This window comes from Spinacia oleracea, chromosome 6 (genome assembly GCF_020520425.1).
Source record: "Spinacia oleracea cultivar Varoflay chromosome 6, BTI_SOV_V1, whole genome shotgun sequence".
NCBI lineage: Eukaryota > Viridiplantae > Streptophyta > Magnoliopsida > Caryophyllales > Amaranthaceae > Spinacia > Spinacia oleracea.
The window spans coordinates 148,417,638-148,441,901 of record NC_079492.1 but is presented as its reverse complement, the minus strand read 5'-3'; the positions used below and the strand labels follow the sequence as shown (position 1 = coordinate 148,441,901).

General features: G+C 35.6%; 5 protein-coding genes across 7 annotated transcripts; 3 read left to right on the top strand and 2 right to left on the bottom strand.

Annotated features, from left to right (window-relative positions):
* Window positions 1-234: 234 nt before the first annotated feature.
* On the bottom strand, window positions 235-4,569 carry LOC110792212 (plant intracellular Ras-group-related LRR protein 5). 2 transcript variants are annotated; one of them, XM_021997034.2, is made up of 3 exons: window positions 4,123-4,569; window positions 925-1,838; window positions 235-546 (listed from the first exon to the last, which is right to left on the bottom strand). In XM_021997034.2, the coding sequence occupies exons 1-3, from the start codon at window positions 4,388-4,390 to the stop codon at window positions 406-408; spliced, it is 1,323 nt and encodes a 440-aa protein (XP_021852726.2). In that variant the 5' UTR covers window positions 4,391-4,569; the 3' UTR covers window positions 235-405. The 2 variants fall into 2 exon arrangements, with proteins under 2 accessions (XP_021852726.2, XP_021852717.2); XM_021997025.2 differs by having other exon boundaries at window positions 925-1,841; window positions 4,123-4,568.
* Window positions 4,570-8,930: 4,361 nt separating this feature from the next.
* Window positions 8,931-20,513, top strand: LOC110790674 (putative disease resistance protein RGA3). The gene is made up of 2 exons (XM_056832910.1): window positions 8,931-10,409; window positions 17,005-20,513. The coding sequence occupies exon 2, from the start codon at window positions 17,427-17,429 to the stop codon at window positions 20,511-20,513; it is 3,087 nt and encodes a 1,028-aa protein (XP_056688888.1). The 5' UTR covers window positions 8,931-10,409; window positions 17,005-17,426.
* On the top strand, window positions 11,004-11,912 carry LOC130464243 (putative disease resistance protein RGA3). The gene has a single exon (XM_056833715.1). The coding sequence runs from the start codon at window positions 11,004-11,006 to the stop codon at window positions 11,910-11,912; it is 909 nt and encodes a 302-aa protein (XP_056689693.1).
* On the top strand, window positions 11,917-13,940 carry LOC130463697 (putative disease resistance protein RGA3). The gene is made up of 2 exons (XM_056832911.1): window positions 11,917-12,346; window positions 12,409-13,940. Exons 1-2 carry the CDS (start codon window positions 11,917-11,919, stop codon window positions 13,659-13,661), a joined length of 1,683 nt encoding a protein of 560 aa, XP_056688889.1. The 3' UTR covers window positions 13,662-13,940.
* Window positions 16,271-22,115, bottom strand: LOC110790681 (uncharacterized). 2 transcript variants are annotated; one of them, XM_021995457.2, is made up of 2 exons: window positions 20,867-22,115; window positions 16,271-16,417 (listed from the first exon to the last, which is right to left on the bottom strand). In XM_021995457.2, the coding sequence occupies exon 1, from the start codon at window positions 22,008-22,010 to the stop codon at window positions 20,916-20,918; it is 1,095 nt and encodes a 364-aa protein (XP_021851149.1). In that variant the 5' UTR covers window positions 22,011-22,115; the 3' UTR covers window positions 16,271-16,417; window positions 20,867-20,915. The 2 variants fall into 2 exon arrangements, with proteins under 2 accessions (XP_021851149.1, XP_056689692.1); XM_056833714.1 differs by lacking the exon at window positions 16,271-16,417 and adding an exon at window positions 18,797-19,106.
* Between the last annotated feature and the right edge of the window lie 2,149 nt (window positions 22,116-24,264).

The following is a 24,264-nucleotide window of genomic DNA, read 5'->3' as shown; positions in this document are numbered from 1 at the left end:
GTCATTTGATATGAGGTAAACTCGAAAGAGGTCATTGCCATGGGAGGTGTGGAAATATCTATTTTGGTGTGCCAAACTCCGTAAATTCTCAAGGTTCACTTCGGGCATCGTCTTCTTTGAATGAGATATTCGAGATTGGATCGGAGAAACCGGCCCATATAGGAAAGATCAATGTTTTTTTTATAGTTAGCCTACCATGAGTTATCACAACTGATTAAGACAAGAACAGATTGATGAAGACAAAAGGAAAGTATCTGCAAATTATTACCATGTTTATTCCTTTATGATTTACAACAAAAAATTTACAGCATTGTTTCAAGTACTCAAACATGCATATTTACAGCAGAAAAAGGGAAACAGATGCACGCAGACGCAGCTAGTGTACAAGGTTTATGCTTTTCTCAATTACTTCCTCTCCACTTGGAGTATTTCATCAAGGCAAAAACAAGATAAAATGCAGGACCATAATCCTCTTCTTCCCTTCATTATTCGGTTTGGTAACAACTTTCTGTTATCAACAAGTTCAGCCATGTATTGAACAACAGCCTGATAAAGAGAAAAGACGCAAAAGTTAGAGATGAGATCAGATCAGATCAGAACATAACAGTTTATGAATAAACCTCTACCAAAAAATAGGGAAAGTATATATCAATAACCGTTATTTGTGAATAGTGCAAATAACATGACATTTTCGTAAATAAATCGGTGGGAAAACTAAAACAAGGTAGAAATAAGAAAAGAAACAAAAAAAAACTGAATCAAATGAATAAAATATGAGGTTAACAGAATAAAATGTGACCTTAAATGAATAAAAGTTGAAGTTAAATGTATATCTTAAATGTCTATTTATTTACGATTTTGCCATGTGATTTGTACTATTCATCAATAACAGTCATTGATTTGGAATCACCCCAAAAAAAATACCTGAGCTCCCAGCTTAGTAATTTCGCGGGGGATTTCAAGTGGTGTTCCATCAGCAAGGAATATTTTCAGCTTTGACAGGAACCTGAAAGAATCCGGCAAAACCCTAATTTGATCATAACTTATGTCCAATTCTTCGAGCATTGCAAAGTTTCCAATTGAGCTTGGCAAGGATGTGAGATCAACAAAGTTGTTCCCAATGTTTAACTTTTTCAACCTCATCATAGAACACAAGTCATCTGGGATTGATTCGACCTCATTGAAGCTCAAATTGAGTTCCTCCAATCTTTGAAGGTTGCACATTGTTTCTGGAAGATTCTTCACTCTATTATAGCGGAGTGTCAAACTCTGTAAATTCTCGAGATTCCCCATTGTCAAAGGAAGAGATTTCAGTCGATTGAAATCTACTTTCAACACGATCAAAGATTTACACGAACCAATAGCACAAGGGAGTTCTTCAAGTTCATTTGTTTTAAGATTCAACTTCTCCAATGAGGTCAGATTGCCAATTAAATCAGGCAACTTGTCGAACAAATTAGAGCTCAAATCAAGATTAACTAAGTTTACTAACTTCTCAAATGAAGGTGGCAAGGATTTTAGCCTGTTTCCGTGAAGGTCAAGGTCAGTCAAACTCGTGACCTCTCCAATGGATCCCGGAAGGTTTATTAGTTGATTCGAGTTGATGTCGAACTTCTTCAATGACTTGAGTTCGCCAATGTTGGATGGAAGAGCCATAATTTCGTTCTTTGATAAGTCAATTTCAGTCAAATTTGACAATTTCACAAGGGACAAAGGGAGCCACTCAACTTCGGCCATTAGCTTCCCTTGAAGATCAAGAACTGATGCACCAGTTTTAGCATAATTTTCAAAAAGAGTTGTCAACCCCATCAAACTCATCTTCTTAGTGAATCCTCCTCCTCCTTCGTAAAAATTCAAAACAAAGCCCCAAACTAAGTTAATATTCTCAAACACCAAAACAAAGAAAATGATTATTTTTTCCTAAATTTCATGTTAAAGTCCCTTTTACAATGAACTTCTCATAATCTACATACATTTTAAAGTCAACCCATAAACTTGAAACCCTAACTTATATACCCAAAACCTTTAACATCTACAGAACAAAATAACAAAAAAAAGTTATAGCATACTTGATCGGTATTCAACCTTAATAGTAATAAATTATAGAGAAAAAACCATAAGAAAATGTTTGAAGGCAAACCTCAGGTTACTTTATTTGTAAATGAACTATCAACAAAAACTTTCTGCAGAACATCATTTTCTGCAATTTTCATCAAAGTCCCATCACTAATTCCACACTTTTGATCAATATCATCATTGGTTTTCCGAATTTATCAAACTTTCCATCTGGGTATCCCCAGAAACAACAATATTGTCCTTTTGAAGGAGGTCCTCCAATCTTTAAAATGTTTCCTCAAGGTCAATCAAATGAATAGGCTCTTTCCTCTGCTCATGACCATTGAAGAAAGACCCTTTCTGGGTGCTTTGAAAAGAGAGAAAATATCACAGGAGACATCATCTGATTAATGCCAGATTAGTGTCTAGAGACACTAAACCATCATTAAGGTTCCGGTAATTAATAAAAAAAAAGTAAGCCAAGGCCAATTCTAAAAGTATGTTTTTTTCCCCACCAATTACAATTTCTGAAAAGTGGAGGTCACCAACTAGAATTTCCCTTTTTGTTTCTCAAATCTTTTTTTTTTTGTTTAAACAATGATCACTTATTTGATTATTTCCTTGGTTTTCACCAGCTTCTCTAGACTGAGTGTCTGAGTACATCAGATTCCAGAACAACCCTTCAAAACCTAATCTGCTACCTGAAACCCGAATCTAGCCGCATCAGGTTCTGCCCCTGCTGCCTCCAAACGAGCCCCCACCCTATGAACAGCCACAAGCCACATATTACAACAACCAAACCCTAGAAAAAAGTGGGTCGTTTATCATTTGAGAGTAACTGTGACAGTTGAGAAGGAAGTTCATGACCAAGAAAGTACTACCGTAATTTTGAAATGCAAGAGAATCAGAATATAACTAATGGTACAGGAAAACGTTAAGCGAACTACCAACAAAATTCCTGAACTAACTACATTATGATTTACTTTGCGGTTTTTAATTGCTGATTAGAAGGAAGATTCTAATTAATGGGTTGGTGAAATAATAAAGGGATTAATTAGCTAGGAAGGAAAATGTTAAGAAGTGTACAAATGTTACTCTGGTCATAAGAGCTATAGGTAGTCTTCACTATAGCAAGGAAGATAGCAAGTGGTTGTCGTTCAAGAATAGAAGACACTGATAAAAATCTTTGGGTGGCAGAGGATTTTATCATTCCAACAGATCATGAAGACCAGAGTTTACAAGATCTTGCTTATGAATATTTTCTTATGTTGTTGCAAAAGTGCTTCTTTCAGGTTCGGGATATAAAAGGTTGAATGGATTATGGGGATATTTCAAGATGCAAAATGCACGACTTGATGAATGATCTTGCTCAACAAGTGGCTGGAAACAATTTCCATGTTGCGAGGTTTAGAGAAAGCAACTCAAACAAGGGAATCCATCACTTTTCTTTTGCTTATCCGTTTGACTTCATTGTGGAAGACACCAAGTTGGATGCTGAATTTGAAGCTTCTACAAGCATTTCTTTTTCCCGAGGAAATGAAAGATGGATTGCCCTTCAGCAAATCTATTTGTCAAGAGTTAATATTCCGCAAGCTCACTGCCGTAAATCATCTCCGAATCTGTCCCTGGTTACGATTTTGGAGGACATTTGGGAGTGATGATGTAGTCCATGTAGGTATCTGATTGTACCATTGAATGTATATTAGGTTTATTGCATTGTTTTAAACTTCCCTATAGTTTCTCCCATTCAGTTCTATTGTATTCTTTCTATTGTATCTTTAACAAACATTAATATGTTCCAACAAAACCCCATGTGCCTCAATTGGAACATTTGTATGTTACTTCTATTATGAATTACAGTAGATTTAATTTCTTGAAAAAAAAAATCATAATCAACAAACATTTTAAAGTCAACCCATGAAATTGAAACCCTAATTTATATCCCCAAACCCTTAAAGTCTAGTGAAACAGCACAACAAAGAAACTATAGCATAAATGATCAACAGCAATACTTACTTAATAAACCTTAAATGAATACTTCATCATGGGAATTTTTTAAACGCTAACCTGCAGATACTTGATTTGTAGATGAAGTATCAACAGAATTTCTCTGCAGATTCTCATTTTTCGCCAATTTCATCAAAATCCCGTCACCAATTCCACACTTTTGATCAATCTCATCATCTGGGTGTTCCAAATTCGTCAAACTTTCCATCTGGGTATCCCCAGAAAAAACACAATCGGCTATTTGAATGAGCTCTTCCAATCTCTGAAATGTTTCCTCAATCAAATGGATAGGCTCTTTGATATGCTCGTGGTCATTGAAGAAAGACATAGCCTTTTCTCAGTGATTGGAGGAGAGAGAAAATATCAGAGGGGACATCATCATCTGATGGAGTATCTTGTTTTAGAAATGTAGTTCTGGTTTAATATTGTTTATTTGTTTTGGATGTTGAGTTTTGAGGAAGTTTTGAGGATTGATATGATGATGAAATTGATGACTGCTTCAAATTCTTCAAGTGAGTACTTCTCATTGTTTATTTGGTGACAGTAATTTGTGGGCTTGTGGGCTACCACAATTAACACATTTACTCCCTCTGTATTTAGTTAAGGGATACACTTACCTTTTCCGGCCGTATTTATTTAAGAGATACACTTACCATTTTTAGTAACTTAACAATACCACCATCTAATTAAATAATCTATTTAATATATCCTATGCCCCACTACCCTATTAAACAAATAATTTCATAACTACATCTCACCCCCACCCCTAAAATGACATGGTCATCACTTGTTTTACTTATTAAAATATCTACCAAATTCCACTTATTTTATTACTTTATTTCATTCAATTCTTCTTCTTAATACCCGTGCCCGACCAAGTGTATCTCTTAATTAAATACAGAAGGAGTATTTGTTTTTTCCCCCTTTTTATATCGGGTACATGTTGATCAAAAGAGTTTATGAAATACAACTCTATCGAAGTTTTATGGTTGTTTTAGAGGTGATTAAAATTCGGGTCTGGCAGGAATTTAACACAAAAACTCATGTCCCAACCCATGAATTTGGTGTGGGCTTTTTGGGCTCAAATGGATCTTTTTGGGTCAGGTTTGGACTTTGGTATAAACATGAGGGAGACTCTCCTTTAAACCACTTGTGACATTTAAAAGCCGAAGAAAGACACAATCTTGTTGAGCAAAATCTCACAAACAAACTAAGTTACCAAAACGTGATTTGATACCCCTTGAATGTGTATTTATAGTTTTCCTTTTTGACATGGAAAAACACTACCACTTAAACGTGTTATGAGCTCCCAAAACATTTAATTTAGGGAGCAATTTTTTTTCCGGCAACTTTTGTATAAGACCGCCTTACCGGAACGACCACTTTGGTTGTTTAACTAATTGGTTCTATTACTTAACTAATTGGTTACATTGCTTAATTAATTGATTCAATTGCTTAACTAATTAATTCCCTTGCTTAACTAATCGGTTTCAGTGCTTAACTAATTAGTTCAAGTGCTTAACTAATTGGTTCAATTGCTTAACTTATATGACCACCAAGTTGGTCTTTTGTGTAAGACCGCCTTATAGAAAAATTTGTATATTTTTTTTTCCTGAATGTGAAGAGAACACAACTCTTCCAAAATCTAAATTGATCAAACAAACCCGCGAAGGGCAAACATTCCTTCCAAAACCTCCTTCCTCTATCTTAAGACCTAAAATACCACTTTCAAGTCTAATATCTTCTACGTGATAGATTAGAAAGCATTCATTCAATTTTTTTCTTCTTCCTTACGAACGATGTAAATACAATTTTACCCTAAGAAAGATGGGTTTTATTGAGAAAATAAAACAGGGGAAAACAACCGACAAAACAAGAAAAGTGGAGTACTATGTATTTGTCAGTAATGCCACTAGCCAAATCGCCAATTGAATTGGTGGTCAACCTATATAAACCGCCAATTCAATTGGCGATTTTGTTCTCGCTTATTAAAAAAGAAACAGGTCGATTTTATATGAGGACGTGGACCAGTGGACAGCGCAAATTGGATGGTACAGGCATGTGCACGTAGCTCTAGGTGCACCGGGATCAAAACGACCAACATTAAAATAAAACGCGCGTTTTTATTAAATTCCCAGAAAAAAGAACAATGCCCTTGAACAAAAGAACAATTCCCCTAAACAAAAGAACATTAAAGGCTCTGTTCTTTTCAGCTATGTTTGTCGCGTTTTTATTTGATTCGTTGTTATTTTTGCGATATATATTCTTCTGGGTTTTATATTTTGAATTCAAACTATGAAGAGGAGAGAGAAAGTGTGAACTAGGTTTTCTTAAATGGGTTTTAGAGAGAGAAAGTAATGAAAATCCCCAAAAATTCGTTGATTTTTCTGCTTCAACATCAAATTAAATTGATTTTTCTTCTTCAAACCTGAATTCTGCAGCTGGTAATCTGATTTTGGGAGGTAATTTTTCAATTTTGTAATAATAAATGGTATGTTTTGATGATTTTGATTTTGTAATAATTGTGTTTTTGATAATTTTGACTATGTTGATGATTTTGATTGTGTAATAATCGTGTTTTGATGAATTTGATGATTTTAATGAATCAAATTATGTAATAACACGCTGATTTTGTTGAAATCGTTGATTTTGAAGATTTTGATTACGTAATTACGATTTTTTTCCCAGAAAAGAACATTTTTACCTATTAAAGGAACATATGTTCGTATTAAAAGAACAGTTTCATTATGCTCGTATTAAAAGAACAGTTTCATTATAGTAGAAAAATAGACCATTTGCGTTTCATAATTTGTTCTTTTATTTTACTGTGTTCTTCTTTTTTATTATTTTCAATTTTATTTGCGTTTCATAACTTGTTCTTTTTATTTTATTGTGTTATTTTTCTTGTTACTTTTTATTTATCCTTTGTTTCTTTGATTGCGTTCTTTTTCTTGTTTTTATACATGTTAACCTATTATTTTTTTCAGATATTAAGAATAATGTGCTTGATAATTCATAACAGAATGATGAAAATGATGATTCCGAATCATATGTTATTGTGGGACAAAGTACTTGACTTGTTCCTTTTAGTCTCTATATTTGTTCTTTTAGTCTTTTCATTTGTTCTGTTTATAATACTCTGTTAAAATAACAAAATAAAAACACGTGCACAGTTCTCATTATGCACTTTTTAACAATTTTTCCTTTCTCCTTCTTTGTTCTTCAATTATTTTATTCTACTTCCTATTTGTTCATTTTCTATTTTTCAGCAACTATATATATAATAATTGTACTTATGAGTCATAACCATTAGTCATTTTATAAATACATTTTAGAGAGAGAAAGAGAAGATGATTTATATTCTCTCAACATAAGAGAGATTTTTTGAAAGAGAAAGAGTTAGATGGTGAGTGATAGAGTAAAAAAAAACATTTTCTCCTTATTCTCTCTCTAAAATTCCTTCTGAATGTTTCTTGTTTGTTGAAAATGAGTGAATTAAGAAAAAACACTAGTTCAATTTGGTTAGTTTTCGAAGCAAGAGAATCTCTGGAGAGCGTGATATTTTCCGAGGATTGAGATCAGTTTTTTAAGATTTATTAAAAGATATTGATGTTCCTGATACATGTTGATCAAGTGATTAAGTTACGTTTCCTTGTTCTTTCCTCTAATGTTCTTTTTCAAGTTGTTATGTTCTTTTCACAACTTTACTTTTACTGTGTCATCAACATAGTTTGTTCTTTTAAATCAACATAGTTTGTTCTTTTATATCAACGTACATAGATTGTTAAAAAAGAACATATAATGGTTTGAAAAGAACAAATAACACTTAAAAAAGAACATAGTCCGATTTGTGGTAAAAGAACAAAAAATACTTTAAAAAAAAATATAGATTTAGTTTTAAGTGCATCAAAAAATCTTCATTTTGTCTTTTTAATTAGAACATAAAATCGTTTGAATAGAACAAATAACACTTAATAAAAGAACATAGTTCTAATGCGTGGGATAAGAACAAAAATACATTTAAATAAAAATATAGATCTAGTTTTAAGTGCATCAAAATATCGTCGTTTTCGTCTTTTTAATTAGAACACTAAGTGGTTTGAAAAGAACAAATACAACTAATAAAAGAACATAGATTTGTTGTTCTTTTCGTCCCTTTCATTCTGTTCTTTTGTTTGATAAGGAAAAAGAAAATGTTGTTCTTTTCCATGTGTTTTGTTCTTTTTTCTTCTGTTTTGTAAAAAAGTTGTTGTTCTTTTTTTTAATTATTTTGTGTTCTTTTTAACTTATTTATGTTTTTTAATATTTAATAACATTATCGATAATATTTTTTTTTTGTTTTTCTGTTGTATTTTTCACACGATGTTCTTTTTGAAAAATAATTGTTCTTTTTATAGTTTATCAGGAGAGAAAATATGTTATTTTCATTTTTGTATATTTTCTTTAGTTTTTTAGCATTAGTGTTCTTTTCAGGTTTTAGTTAATGTTCTTTTCGTTTACTTTATTATGTTCTTTCTGTTTAGTTTGTTATGTTCTTTTTCGTTTTCTTTTAATGTTTTTGCGTTTTGGTGCAGGTGCACGTAGATCTACGTACAGGCCCCTGCACCATCCGCGCGTTGAGTGGACAGTATATTGAGAAATATGTCAAATTATATTTTAGAAAATTTAATGTTTTTAAGCATTATGTACGGAAATTGTTCTGGAAAGTTTTCCTAATCAGACATTAACGTGGAATTTCTCCTTTCCTCCTGCTTTGCTCGTTGCTGATGTTCTCTTTCACTCTACCTGTATTCGATACTAACATGGCGAGTGAGATTTTCCTTCCGAAACTCCGCACTGTCACTTCGTCCTTTTTCTCCCTGGTATGATTCTCTCTTTCTCTGTTTCTTTTTTGAATTAGGGTTCTGTTTCTCGCTTGCTAATTTTAATTGAAATCGCACACAAATTTGGTGTTTTTGTTCTATGGATTTGTTTATTATGAGATTGGATCATTTTGATTTGAATAGATTCCACTTTTAGATTATCTTTTTATATTGAAGAGATTTTGAGTCAATTTTGAGAATCTGGTTTTATCTTTCCATTTTTTTGTTTGTTATGAGCTCATTTCATCATGGTACTAGAGATTTCCCACCTGGTGTTCAAATACCCAATGGGCGATGGAGTCTCTATTTTGTAACAATCAGAAAAACGGTGGTTGAAATAATAAAAAATTAATCAGAAAGTAACGAGGATGCAACCAATTTTGAACTATTCTGTTAGAGAGGATCTTGAATTAATGACATAGCGAAAAATAATCTTCCTGAGATTGAAGTGAATTAGAAGGTATAATGCATTAGGGAAGATAATGAACAGGTCTGCGATGATTTGATCTGTACCCCGTGGAAAAGCAATGCGTAATTTCATTACATTCTGAGTTCTTTCTTTTGGGGGTGCATTAGCAAGCTTAGGAGCCAATTAGAAACATTTAAACAAATTTTCCGAGTATTTACGTGCATATGGACAAAAAGTATTTATTAACACCGGTTTAGTAGGTTACAAGTCATCGGGTCTGTTTGAGTAAAATATGCATCATAGTTGTGACTGTCAAGGATTAATAGATAAGTCCGACTTATTTCAGAAGGGCAGTCATAGTTTGGACCAATCTCATTAAATTTTCCTTGACAATATTTGCGAATAAACCCTCATAAGAGCGACTCCAATGGTTGTGATTCTTGTGAATAACGGGCAATTGGTTTTATTTATTTTCGACATGACTCTTACATTGTCAATAAGAAGTTAAGAACCATCACATTATTATAACACATTCTGCACCAATTCTTTTGAATGTACTTTGAACTGAGGAAACATTTGCTTTTATGACCATAAATCCTATTCGTGAGGTACTTTAGATGTAGTCATCACATTAGTATGGAGTGTTTTGTTTGTGCTACTATTGTTTGAAATCGGAGAGAGAGAATATAATTAAACAATGGCCAAAATCAGTGTGCACATGTATCATCTAGATTGTTGTGCTAACAGTTTTAACACTACTAAGTGCCTACTTTATTTTATAATTGCTACTTACTTTTCTAATGTGATGGTGGTTGTTGAAATTTGACTAAGAACCACAATACCATTGGGATAGGAAAAAGAAAGAAAAAACTTGAACCAAAAACAGAGAAAACGAGAGAATGGCTGAAGGTGTATTGTTCAGCATTGCAGAGGATATCCTGAAGAATCTGGGATCAAGGGGAGTTGATGAGATTGCCTCTGCGTGGGGATTCAAGGCTGCAGATGATTTGTACGACGAGGTTGGTACAGTTGCACTGAAGAAACAGCTCCAGGGTGGAAACAAGTTCACAAAAGAGGTAACCACTTTCTTCTCTAGTTCCAGATCGTGTTTGCATTGAGCATTTCCCAGAAGATCAAAACAATTAAGCAAGAGCTGGATGGTATAGTCAGCGACAGTACTGGGTTTGCCTTTGTATACCGTCCTCGTGAGGAAGGCAGTGTGATAAGTAATATTACGGGGAGAGATCAAACTTATTCATTTGTAGATGCAGAAGAAGTTATTGGTAGAGAAGATGATAAGAAAGCCATCTTAGATATACTTCTTGCCTCCATCTTAGAATTTTTTAAGTTTTTTTTTTTAAGAAGTAGAAATATGTGAGTCCATGGTTAAGCGGGAGAAAGGATATAATATTAGTAATACAAGATTGGGTCCTCCATCTTGTATTTAGGTACAAGATGAAGGACCCCTATGAGCCTATGAGAGTAAGGGTGCATTATTGAGCCTAATCACATGCTCTACAGACTACCGGACAACCAGGATCAAAAGAACAAGTCAACAATTACTTCTGACACAAGCCCAATGTTAATTACTTAACCATCAATGGCACATATCTCACTAACTTGAACTCTTGTGAACCCATCCAAAAGTCAAAATCTCAAATACAACTCCCATGGCAGAAGCAATCTTGTACGGCCTTGCGCAAGAAATCCTAAAAAATCTAAAGAGTACAATCACCACCATCAACAATGTCCTGATGGATGCTGAAGAGAGACAAGCTGATAGCCATGCTGTTCGCGGTTGGCTTCAGAACCTTACTGCTGTTGTCTATGCTGCTGATGACTTGTTTGATGAGTTTGCTACTGTTGCATCACAGAAGCAGCTTAAGTATGGAAACAAGTTCACTAAAGAGGTATCCACTTTCCTCTCTAGTTCCAATCAGATCAAGTTTGCTTTGAGCATTTCCCAGAAGATTAAAACAATCAGGGAAGAGTTAGATGGTATTGTCAAAGACAGTACTGAGTTTGCCTTTGTATACCGACCTCGTGAAGAAGGGAATGTGCTAAGTACTAGTAGCCATCTTAGGGGGAGAGATCAAACTTATTCATTTGTGGATGCAGACGAAGTTATTGGTAGGGAAGATGATAAGAGAGCAATCTTAGATATACTTCTTGAATCCTGTGAAAGTGAGAATGAGGTACTCCTCCATGTTATCCCAATTGTTGGGATTGGAGGACTGGGCAAGACAACCTTGGCTCAACTCATTTATAATGATCCTCAGATTGAGAAGTACTTTGAGTTGAAGCTATGGGTTTGTGTATCAGAAGATTTTGATATGAAGATGCTTACAGAAAAGATCATCAAGTCAGCAACCAATGCAGAAACTCCGAATATAGAGATGGATCAGTTACAAGGTTTGCTGCGAAAAGAAGTAGGTGACAAGAGATACTTGCTTGTTTTGGATGATGTTTGGAACGAAAATCGTGAGGAATGGTTGAAGCTGAGGCCTGAGGGCTCTATTGAACATTGGAAAAACAGGGAGCAAGATACTTGTAACTACTCGATCAAGGAAGGTGGCTAGAATAATGGGTACTGTTCCTGTCTATGAACTACAAGGCCTGTCAGAAGAAAAGTCTTGGGATTTATTTCAAATGGTAGCATTTGAACCTGGACAAGCTCAAAAAAAGCCACGTTTTATGGTGGCTGGTAAGGAAATTGTTAAGAAGTGCGCAAACGTTCCTTTGGCCATAAGAGTTGTAGGCAGCCTTCTTTATGGTGAGAACGAGAGCAAGTGGTTGTCGTTCATGGATAGAAGTCTAGCCAATCTGTCTGACAGCGAGAATAACGGCGTTATAGACATTCTGAAGCTTAGCTACCAGCACCTACAGTCACCTTTGAAGAATTGTTTCGCTTACTGCTCTTTATTTCCGAAAGACTACGAATTTGACAAGGAAACACTGATAAGTCTTTGGATGGCTGAGGGCTTTATCATTCCAATAAACCATGGAGACCAGAGTTTGGAAGAACTTGCTGAGGAGTATTTCCTTATTTTGTTGCAAAGATGCTTTGATGGGGAGACATTTCGAGCTGCAAAATGCACGATTTGATGCATGATCTTGCTATACAAGTGGCTGGAGTCAACTGCAAGGTTGCAAAGTTTGGAGAAAGCAACTCAAACACGGGAATTCATCATGTGTCTTTTGCTTATCGTTTGACTTCATCTTGGAAGATACCAAGTTGGATGCTGAATTTGAAATGTCTGCGGACATTTCTTTTGCCAGAGCAATTGAATGATGGACCGTCCATTAACAAATCAACTTGTCAAGAGTGGATATCAAGCTTAGGGTGCTTGAGAGTGTTGGATCTACATAACCTTCAAGTTAAAAGTGTCCCGAGTTCAATAGGTAAGCTAATTCACTTAAGGTACCTTAACCTTTCTCATACACCTATTAGAGAACTTCCTGATTCAATCACAGACCTCTTAAATTTGCAAACACTCGACCTATACAATTGTTCGAATCTTCAAACACTGCCTAAAAATATGAGAAAACTTACCAATCTTAGGAGCCTTGATGTTGATGAATGTGGATGGATACTGCATATGCCTTCAGGTTTAGGAGAATTGACTTCTCTCTATAACCTACCTCGATTTACAGTCAACCATTCTCCCAGTTCTTCTAAGTTGAGTGAATTAAAGAATCTTAATAACCTGAAAGGAGCATTGCACATTCAAATTTATGGAAATTTAAATGTACCATTGTTAGAAGAAACAGAGGCAAATTTAGAGGGAAAGCATGGCCTGACTAAGTTGCATATACAATTTGATATCTACACAGTTAGTGATCATGATGAAGCTGTGCTGGAAGAACTCAAACCGCATCCTAATATAAGAGCTCTGCAGATTCATATCTACAAAGGTCAAAAGCTCCCAAATTGGGCAATGATGGGTAATTTGTGTATTAATCTTCCAAATCTTGTTGAGATTCAACTTTGGTACTGTGAGAAATGTCAGCAAGTGCCCCCTTTTGGCCAACTACCTTTCTTGAAGCGTCTTAATCTTTCTATTTTAGAAAGTGTGGAATACATGGAGATGGATAGCAGTGTTTATGACGACACCTTGTCATCGGCGGAAATACCATTCTTCCCATCTCTTCAAGAGCTTACACTGAAATATATGGATAATTTGAAGGGATGGTGGAAAGAAGCAATTGTTAACAATGATACACAAGAACCAGCACATGTGTCAATGAAACAACAACGTTTATTAGCAAATATGTCATTTTCTAATCTATCAAAATTAGAGAAAGGAAATATAAATGACAGCTTTTAATTTTCTCTTTCCTCCCAAATTCCTCCAATTTTGGGAGGAAAGGAAATTGAAAATATTATAAAGAAGCTTTCCTTCCAATTCCCTTCATTTCCTTCCACTTCCCATATAATTATTTGTACCAAATACAGGAAATTGTATTTTATATTTCCTTTCTTTTCTTTTCCTTCCAATTCCTCCCAACCAAATAAAGCCTAAATACAGGAAAATGTTTCCATCCATTTTGAGGGATAAACTGCTCTTTTTGCAATTAAAGGGACCAAACTGCGTTTGTTTGTTTTTTTTGGCAAAGTTCAGGGACCTTCAGTCCTATTAGCTCGATTAGATTCGACTGAAATAATTCCAAATTTCCAACCCCTAACTACAAAAGATTGTGCTATGACTTTCTAGACCAAGACTTCTTGGTTAAGACCCACTTACGAGTTATGATTAAAGCAGTTGGTTAAATTTTTTGAATGGTTATACCTTACGAACAGAATAATACGTAAATGCGTTGGATTATCATTTTGGATGAAGAACTGTTACAGTTTTTTTTTCTGGGAGGACTTCTTCATCTAACCGTGTTCTATTGTTTAATTATTCATTTTCGATTCTGTGATCAGCGATGTGGATCCTTAACAGCCCATGTGGTAACGTTTGGTAACCGGCCATAAATGGTGTCAGTGAGAATAATTCTGTAAGTAAATTTATAAGGAAAATCAATAACCATTCTCATGGTAATTATAGTTCACTCAAAATTACTCCGTATCTCTTTTCTTATAAATTTACATTATCATCCATTACCATTTAGGGAGTGATATTAGGTGGGAATACAAGTTTATGAAAAAAAACACCAACTTTGAAACAAAATTTCATTACCATTGACATCATGATGTTACTATATAGTCAAAACACTTAGATTTATTTTCATACCCACCATTTATTACCGGCAGCCAAACAGATTGTAAGAGTACTCCTATTGGGTAAAAAATACATGGATAGAACTAATGGTACAGCAAGAAGTTAAGCGAACTATCAATGAAGTTTCTAAATAAACCACATTATGATATACTTAAAACCTTTTTTTTTTATGCAAGCTAGGAAATAAAATTAAAGATAAAACAGATTACAAAAGCATTTAGAGAGGTCTGTCCTCCAAAATTACATGCCCTATGAACTTATGAAGTCCTTAACTTATCTGTGACGCCTATTAAAGATCTTCCCGATTCATTCACAGAACTTCACAATTCACAGACACTAACTTTGTATCTGGGTTTGAAGCTCAGAACATTACCTGCAAATATTAAAAAACTTACCAATCTTAGGACCCTAGACATTAACGAATGTCACAACTTAACTTACATGCCTTCAGGATTACAAGAGTTGACTTCCCTCCACAAACTACCTCAAGTCATAGTTGGACATAGATTTTCTCCACAATTCAGGTCTAAACCCTCTTCAAAACTAAGTGATCTAAAGAACCTTGATAACCTGAGAGGAGCCTTGCACATTGAAATTCAACACATCTAGTCTTAGACAGAACAAAGACAAACATGAGTAGTAAACACAGGTTGAGTGATTTGCACATTGATCTAATGGGATGGTACACTTCCAAATTTGGTTGAAATTAGACTTAATAGGTGTGAAAGATGTGAACAAATCCCTAGTTTTAGGCAACTTAATTCCTTTCTTGAAACGTCTTACTCTTGAATATTTGTCTAGTGTAGAATACATGGAGAGTGATATATGTGACATTTTCTCATCATCATCACTATTCAGGGTTATTGAATGTCCGGTATTAACAGAAAGATGCCGAGGCCCAAATGGAAGGGACTGGCCAAAGATTCAACATATTAATTCCACTGTTTAGTGTTAGGGATGGCATCTTTGATTGATATTGTAAGTATTTGAACACAGCCATTATTGATGCTAAAATGGCACACGGATAAAGAGTATGAGAGGATCCTCCGTCTTTTAATACTCGCAACGTTTTGGACTTTTGCCACTATTCATATAATCTACTTTGACTATTCTTAGTGCTTTTTATATAAGATAAAACATAGTCATGTGGGATCTTGTTAGATTCGTCTCAATGTGTATTTTCAAGATATCAACTTTTTATAATTTTTGCATAAAGAGAATTTAAGATATAAATGATCAAAGTTGTGCATTGGCATGCGTGAAACTAACAAACGTTGCGAGTATTAAAAGACGGGGGTAGTATTATTTTGGGGATGTGAATGTACTTTTCCCCTTTGGCTTAGTTATAGGCTTCTAGATATGTGAATTATACTAAAATTTTATTCAATGTACTCTAACTTGGTGGAAATTTAAATTTTGGTAGAGTGAGTTGTGCCTTGAAAATAACATGTCCTTGAATACTCAAGTAAATATGTGCAACAATAAACAACACATTGAGCAAGATAAACCAGATATCATTACCACATCATTTCTAACAGTTTTACATTATTTTGGGAAGGTATATTTTTTCTAAAAGACAAGCATGTTTATCTCGCTAAACACTACATTATATTCAAAGTAGTAATCTTAGGCATCGCTTGAGTCATACACTAGTTTTCCTTTATTTATAAGATAATCATCTATTTCCTTGATCTTCAGTCTTCACTAGACTGAGTGTCTGAGTGCATAATTATCCAGTTTAAAATCCAAATATCATCTCCATAAGTCCATAGCAAGTTTGTAGCCCAAATCTAGCCGCAGACACTGCTGCCTCCCAACGTGCCACCAACTATGCGGATAATGGATTACAACAACCAAACCTTAAAAAAAGGAAAGTGGGTCTTTTATTGTCATTTGTTACAGAGTGGAGAAGAAGGTCCATGACCAAGAAAGTACTGCTGAAATTTTGTAATGGCCTGGTGTAAAAGTACATGGATATATAATAGAACTAATTAAATCACTAATGGTACTACAAAAAGTTAAACTAACTACCAATGAAGTTTCTGAATAAACCACGTTATCATATACTTTACCATTTTTAATTACAGATTAGGAGGAACTAATGAGTTGGCAGAATCATTTTGATGATGTGCTTTGTAGTATTTTTAGACGATTAGCAAATAAATAATCAATATTTAATTGTGATTAATTGTAATGTGCACATGTATCGTCTACATTGCTGTGATTAGTGAATATTTTTATTTATACCACTCCTACTACTTTAATCCAGTAGTAGTTGTAGAAATTTGACTAAGGAACACTGTGACTTTAAAAGGGTTGACGATTACTCTGTTTTTCCACACAAAATTTGAAACTTTTGAAGAGAAAGAAGTTTTGTTCAAAAAAAAAAGAAAGAGAGAGATCAAAAAAGAGAGAATGGCTGAAGGATTATTGTTCAACATTGCAGAGGACATCCTGAAAAAACTGGGATCAAGTGCAATTGATGAGATTGCCTCTGCGTGGGGATTCAAGCGTCGCCTTGAAAAGCTTAAGAATACTATCAACACCATCAAAGATGGGCTTCTGGATGCTGAAGAGAGGCAATCTGATAGCCGACTCGTTCGTGGTTGGCTTGAAAAGCTTGCCATTGTTGTGTATGCTGCAGATGACTTGTTTGATGAGGTTTCTACAATTGAATTGCAGAAACAGCTTCAAGGTGGAAGCAAATTCAGTAAGAAAGTAAACACCTTCTTCTCTAGCTCCAATCAGTTCACATTTGCAAGGAGCATTTCCCAAAAGATTAAAAAAATCAGGCAAGAGCTGGAAGATATAGTCAAAGACAGTACTGTGTTTGCCTTCGTATCCCGCCCTCGGGAGGAAGGGAGTCTGATGAGTATTAGTAGCCATCTTAGGGGGAGAGATCAAACTCATTCATTTGTAGATGCTGAAGAAGTTATTGGTAGAGATGATGATAAGAAAGCCATCTTAGATATACTTCTTGCCTCGGATGAAACTGAGAATGAGAATGAGATACTGCATGTTATCCCGATTGTTGGGATTGGAGGACAGGGCAAGACAACCTTGGCTCAACTCATATATAATGATCCTCAGGTTGGGAATTACTTCGAGTTGAAGCTATGGGTGTGTGTATCTGAAGATTTTGATACGAAGATGCTTACAGAAAAAATCATCAAGTCAGCAACCAATGTAGAAACTCCGAATGTAGAGATGGACCAGTTACAAGGTTTGCTGCGAAAAGAAGTAGGCGACAAGAGATACTTGCTTGTTCTAGATGATGTTTGGAATGAAAACCGTGAGGAATGGCTGAAGCTGAGGGCTCTGTTAAAGATGGGCAGAAAGGGGAGTAAGATACTTGTAACTACTCGATCCAGAGAGGTAGCAAAAATAATGGGCACTTTTCCTGTGTGTGAGTTACAAGGCCTATCTGAAGAGAAGTCATGGGAATTGTTTCAAAAGATGGCATTTGAACACGGACAAACTCAACAGAAGCCACATCTTATGGAGGTTGGGAAAGAAATTGTTAAGAAATGTGCAAATGTTCCTTTAGCCATAAGAACTGTTGGCAGTCTTCTTTATGGCAAGGATGATGGCAAGTGGTTGGCGTTCAAGAGTAGAAGTCTAGCCAACCTGTCTGATAGCGAGAATGGCGTTATGGAAATTCTGAAGCTCAGCTACCAGCACCTACAGTCACCATTGAAGAATTGTTTCGCTTACTGCTCTTTATTTCCGAAGGACTATGAATTTGACAAGGAAATGCTGATAAATCTTTGGATGGCTGAGGGCTTTATCACTCCAATAAAGCATGAAGGCCATAGTTTAGAAGAACTTGCTGAGGAATATTTCCTTATTTTGATGCAAAGGTGCTTCTTTCAGGAAATAAAAAGGGATGAATGGGGAGACATTTCAAGCTGCAAAATGCATGACTTGATGCATGATCTAGCTCAAAAAGTGGCTGGAGTCAACTGCAAGGTTGCAAAGTTTGGGGAAATCAACTCAAATAAAGGAATCCATCACTTGTCTTTAGCTTATCGTTTGACTTCAATGTGGAAGATACCAAAATGGATGCTGAATTTGAAGCGTCTGCGGACATTTCTTTTGCCCGAGCAAGTAAGAGATGGATCACCCTTCGGCAAATTGATTTGTCAAGAGATAATATCAAGCTTTGGTTGTTTGAGAGTGTTGGATCTACACAACCTTGGAGTCAGAAATTTTCCGAGTTCAATAGGTAAGCTAATTCATTTAAGGTACCTGAACCTTTCTCATACACCTATTATAGAACTTCCTGATTCAATCACAGACCTCTTAAATTTGCAAACACTCAACCTATATAATTGTACGAGCCTTGTAACACTGCCTAAAAACATGAGAAAACTTAGCAATCTTAGGAGCCTTGATGTTGGTCAATGTCAATGGATACGTCATATGCCTTCAGGGTTAGGAGAATTAACTTCTCTCTATAAACTACCTCGATTTACGGTCAACCATAGAAATTTTCCAATATTCAGAAACAATCCTGCTAAGTTGAGTGACTTACAGAACCTTGATAACCTGAAAGGAGTTTTGCACATTGAAATATATGGAAAATTAAAAAATCCTTTAATAGAAGCAACAAAGGCAAACTTAGAGGAAAAACATGGGCTGACTAAGTTGCATATAGAATTGGATGTCTGGTCATATGAAGATGTTAGTGGTAGTAATCATGATGAAGCAGTGCTGGAAGGACTCAAACCATATTCTAATTTAAGACAGCTTGAGATTTATTGGTACGGAGGTCAAAAGCTCCCAAGTTGGGCAATGATGGGTAATTTGTGTATTAATCTTCCAAACCTAGTTAAGATTGAACTTCTGCGTTGCGGAAGATGTCAGCAAGTGCCTTGTTTTAGCCAACTACCTTTCTTGAAGTTCCTCAGTCTTAAGTGTCTGGAAAGTGTGGAATACATGGAGATGGATAGCAGAGTTTATGGCAACCCCTCATTTTCGGAACCGTTATCGACGGAAATACCATTCTTCCCATCTCTCAAAGAGCTAACGGTGATGAGTATGGATAATTTGAAGGGATGGTGGAAAGAAGCAATTGTTAAAAATGATACACAAGAAGAAGCACATATATCAATGAAACAACGTTTATTATCCATGTCATTTCCTAATCTATCAAAATTGATGATAAATGAATGTCAAAAGCTCATATCCCTGCCAAAATGTCCTAATGTGGAGGAATTAACCCTAGTAGACGCCAACCAGCGCATCTCAGCCTCAAAGATGGCAACAGCTTCATCATCAAATTCATCTTTGGGGTCTAGCGGTTCAAAGTTAAGTAAGCTCACAATCAGTAATGTGGAAGACCTCATATCTCTCCCAAGAGAATGTCTGCACCAACTGTCTTCACTTGAGATCCGGAAAGGAAATCTGGTGAACACAGACGAAATAGGAAAAGAAGTTTTCCAAAGTATCACTTCTTCTCTCCGTTGTTTGGAATTCACTCATTGCCATAGCTTGAGATTTTTCGCTCAAGGCCTGGAACATCTCACAGCAATAGAGAAGTTGAAACTTTGGGATTGTGAACAGCTTGATCTATCACTAGATGAACAGTTGCCATGGAAAAACTTCAATAGTCTTCGTTCATTAGGATTGCATAATATGCTTAAGCTATTGGTTCTTCCAAGTGGGCTTCAACACTTGGTAAACCTCCGGTCCCTAGAATTAACGTGCAATTATGAATTGAGGGAAATACCAGAATGGATAAGCTGTTTCTCTTTTCTTGGGTATATGAGATTGTATGCATGTCCAAAATTGACATCTCTGCCAGAAGGCTTCCGCAAGCTCACTGCCCTAAATCAACTCCTAATCATGGATTGTCCAGGATTGACAGAAAAATGCCGAAATCCAAATGGTAGTGAATGGCCCAAGATTCAGCATATCTCTCTCGTTACTGTTATGAACGACAATCACCATTGATGCTATTGAAAAAAGTATATCACAGATTTACAACATGCATTCATTGCTTTTACTTCCTCTGTTTTTTTCCAAGTTTTCCCCCTTTAGTTCTGTTATTTGCAATTAGACTTTCAGCTCATGTGTTCAAGTAAATATTGCAATCAAACTTGCATCAATACACAACAAATGAACAAGATAGCATATATTATTACCACATTATTCCAAAAGTTCTACATTCCAAAAACTCTTACTTTTTGGCTATTAATTATGTCAAAACACCAAACTTATTTATGACATTCCATATTTATTATTGAAAAACAAATCTAAACAACTCAAAACTCAATTCATATTTACAAACAAGGATTACAACTTACAAATTGAAGGCAGAAATATATGCTCCAAAGTCCAAACTCCAACCCTTGCTTAAGACGAGGCAGCTTTGATCGCTTTTTGCAATTCATTTTCCACTTCACTCATTTTACTTGTAGATTTCTCTTCACCACTACCATTTGCATTTGCATTTCCATTTCCACCAGCTTTTTTGCTCCTCCACCTCTCAAACTCACCAGAAGTCTCAGTACTTGGCAATGGCATCATCCTCTTCCCCACAACTTCCTTCTCTCTCCCCTGAGCTTTAAACCTCATACCCTCCAATGCCTGCTTCATTTCCCTATTTTCCCTCTGCAAATCCACCACTTCTCTCCTCATCCAACTACACATCCCCTTCAATAGCTCAAAATCACCCGCTTTCGCTTCCTCAACCTTCTTCCTCTCATCCTCCTTGTCCTTCTTCACCCCATCAACCCTCTCCAACGAAATCTTATTCATCAACAACACTGGAAACTGCGGTTTCGCCTCCGAAACGCCACCACCACACTCAGCAGAGGGGAAACTCACGCCCCACCTGAAATTAACCACAGCCCTATTCGTTAACGGCATTGAAGTCCTCGCTGCAACTAAAATCCCAGATAAAAGCGAAGAATTCCTCTTCAAATCCCTCCAAACCAACGACTTACCCTGACCCGTTCCACCCGACCCATCAACTGAACCATCATCCCTAACCTCAAAATCCGACGCCGACCCGAATGATAATTCGCCATTTCGTGGGCCCCCGCCAAGCTTAATTGAACCTGACGTATCAGACGAAACAGATTTGAAGAGAGAGAAATTCCCCAATTGGGGCTTGATGAGGAGAGAGAAAGTGGGGGTTAGAGAATTAGGGTTGAAATTGGCGGAGAAGGTGATAGGGGAATCCTGAGGTGACCCAAAGACGCCGATGCCGGACTTGAGAGAGAGGGAGAAAGGGTAATGGGACGGAGGAGAGAGCGTGGGATGATACGAGAGAGATAGCGATGGGCCGGAGGAGAAGTTTGAGCGGAGAGAGAAGGATAGGTCGGAAGAATCGCCGGCGACTATTCCGGTGAGGAAGGGGAAGCCGAGGACTGTGACGGGAACTTTGGCTCGTAAAAGTGGATTTTGATGCCGGGTTTCTTCTCGGAATTTCAAGGATAGCTTCATTTTTTTAATTTTTTTTTTAAAATGTTGTGAGTGTTTCTTAATTTGGTTTCTCTCTCTATCTAAATATGGGTGAATGGTTGGCTGGGAGATGTTCAGGTTTACAGCAACTGAAATCTCAGAATAACCTTGGTAAAAAGTACTGAGCGACAAAGACGTTGTAGGAACTAGGAAGGGCCACTTGTTCAAGTTTAAGAAACACTACCAATGAATTATTTAAAAGAAACAAAAAACAAAAAACACTACTAATGAGTAATGAGGCAATGAGATGTTTGCTTAATTGTAGGGTTTGTGTATAATAGATTGCGGATTTGAATCACATTGTTCTTTTAGTTGAGTTAAAAAGTTACACCAAGTGGATGGTTCAATAAATAAAAATGGAGTATGGTCATATAAAAATTGCCCGTATCATTATATATTTATTATATTTATATATGTCCACAAATTCACAATAGAGCACTTTTGTGTTCATTTGAATAATAAAATATCTCTGTTTTACATGTACTCTTTTGGAATGGTTGGCGTGTATGATTTTGATATTCGAAGTAGATCTTATGAAACATATTAGTCGCACCGTGCATCCTCTCACATTTTCCCCTTATATTTGAGGAGAAAATGTGAGAGGGACTACCAATGGGAATTAAAATACCCTTGGGTGCACCTAATAGTTTTTTGTGTATATGGACTTGGGGTAAATGAATGTTTTGGTGTAAATTTGCTATTTTAATTAGTATTTTTTTTTTTTAAAAGAATTTAATTCTTTTCAATGGGAAATTTGTATTTATAGTAACTAATAAAAGGAGAGGATCACATTTTTAGGGAAAATGTTATTGACTAAGAGAAAATGAAGGGAACTGGGAGATTAATAATTTTGAGTTTTTGGTTTCGGTTCCATTGTTGTGAGCTAAATATTTTTCTAATTATAAAAAAAAAAATCGGGTTATGTTGTTCATTGGCTTCCCTAATAAAAGATAGATGTGAAAAAGGATATCTAGTCTAGATTTTAAAGATAATAATTATTTCGAACTAGAGCGAAAATTGATATTCACCCTACATTACGATGAGGTTACATAGTTTCTGAATTAAGCAAATTAAGACGTAGATAAGTGGACTAAAATATTTTCTCAAAAAAGTGAATTAAAATATAGAGTATTTGGTTAGTTTGCAAAAGGGTAAATTAGACAATTCAAAAAGCGTGATTAAAATATTGTTTGAAGGTATTGCATGACTTCGTTTTGGCTACCTTTCGAGCATTTCCCTTTGAAATACAAATATTGCATACAAAGAAGGATTAATCACCACATACATCGGGGAATGGGTGCACGGGCGTAAAAAGTTAGTTAATCAAATAAAGATTTCCTAGAGATGGTTGAGGTGGTGAAGTAGTGACATCACTTATTGCGTCAGGACTTTATTATATATGGTTCGAATCTCGTAAGGGATGCATATGAAAAGTTTTTCTTATTTCACCCATAAGTGGATCTTCTTCATCTGATCAAAATAAGATATTCTACGTAGTTTTTTTATTTAAATCAAGATTGTTATCTATATTTTTTTTTGGACGGGCAAGGGCCGCAAGATTGACAACTACACATTGAAACAATCAATGACGATTATTAATCATCTTGCAATGATTGCAGGATATAGATAACAATTCATATTTGTTTAACGAGGGTAGATAATCTTCAACAATAAAATTCCGATCTCCATTCACTCAATAAAAATGCGAGTTTAACCCAACCAACCTCCACAAAGCATGCATTTATCTGTATACAACAACATTCCAACAACACTCACAAAATAAAAAATGAAAGATAAATTTTGGGTCATATGAAGTTCTCAATTTTAAATTAAAATACCAAATTAAGGGAAAATGTAGATTTTCACAATCCTCCTATTTTTCCACCTTCATGAAATTACGACTATTAACCCATAGATTTAAAAAGTTTTTCCTCCCCCCTTAGACGGCTTAACAATTTGACTGGAAAATAATGTAAAATGCCAAAGAGTAAGAAGCTTAAAACACCTAACTCGTCCCCTTGACGAAGCTTCAAAAACTCGTCAAGATGATTATATACAATAACTGAAGTTACTCGAAAATGCCTTTTACGCATTCGATCTGTATGTACACACTGACCCTTCATAAATTGTTATCCTGACACAATACGAGCTAATTAAGCTTGATATGTAGATTTGGGCACGTGTTGGGCAATGTACGCCCACGTGCCACCGCGTGCCTCGTGCTTTAACGGGTTTT

Excerpts from the sequence above, each read along its gene's own strand:
- LOC130463697 (XM_056832911.1), top strand. The coding sequence starts at position 11,917 with ATGGGTACTGTTCCTGTCTATGAACTACAAGGCCTGTCAGAAGAAAAG. Across the intron at positions 12,347-12,408 it reads AATAAACCATGGAGACCAGA|ACATTTCGAGCTGCAAAATG; the intron begins GTTTGGAAGAAC and ends TTTGATGGGGAG.
- LOC110792212 (XM_021997025.2), bottom strand. The coding sequence starts at position 4,390 with ATGTCTTTCTTCAATGACCACGAGCATATCAAAGAGCCTATCCATTTG. Across the intron at positions 1,842-4,122 it reads TACAAATCAAGTATCTGCAG|GAGGAGGAGGATTCACTAAG; the intron begins GTTAGCGTTTAA and ends ATTTTTACGAAG. Across the intron at positions 547-924 it reads TTACTAAGCTGGGAGCTCAG|GCTGTTGTTCAATACATGGC; the intron begins GTATTTTTTTTG and ends TCTCTTTATCAG.
- LOC130464243 (XM_056833715.1), top strand. The coding sequence starts at position 11,004 with ATGGCAGAAGCAATCTTGTACGGCCTTGCGCAAGAAATCCTAAAAAAT.
- LOC110790681 (XM_021995457.2), bottom strand. The coding sequence starts at position 22,010 with ATGAAGCTATCCTTGAAATTCCGAGAAGAAACCCGGCATCAAAATCCA.
- LOC110790674 (XM_056832910.1), top strand. The coding sequence starts at position 17,427 with ATGAGTATTAGTAGCCATCTTAGGGGGAGAGATCAAACTCATTCATTT.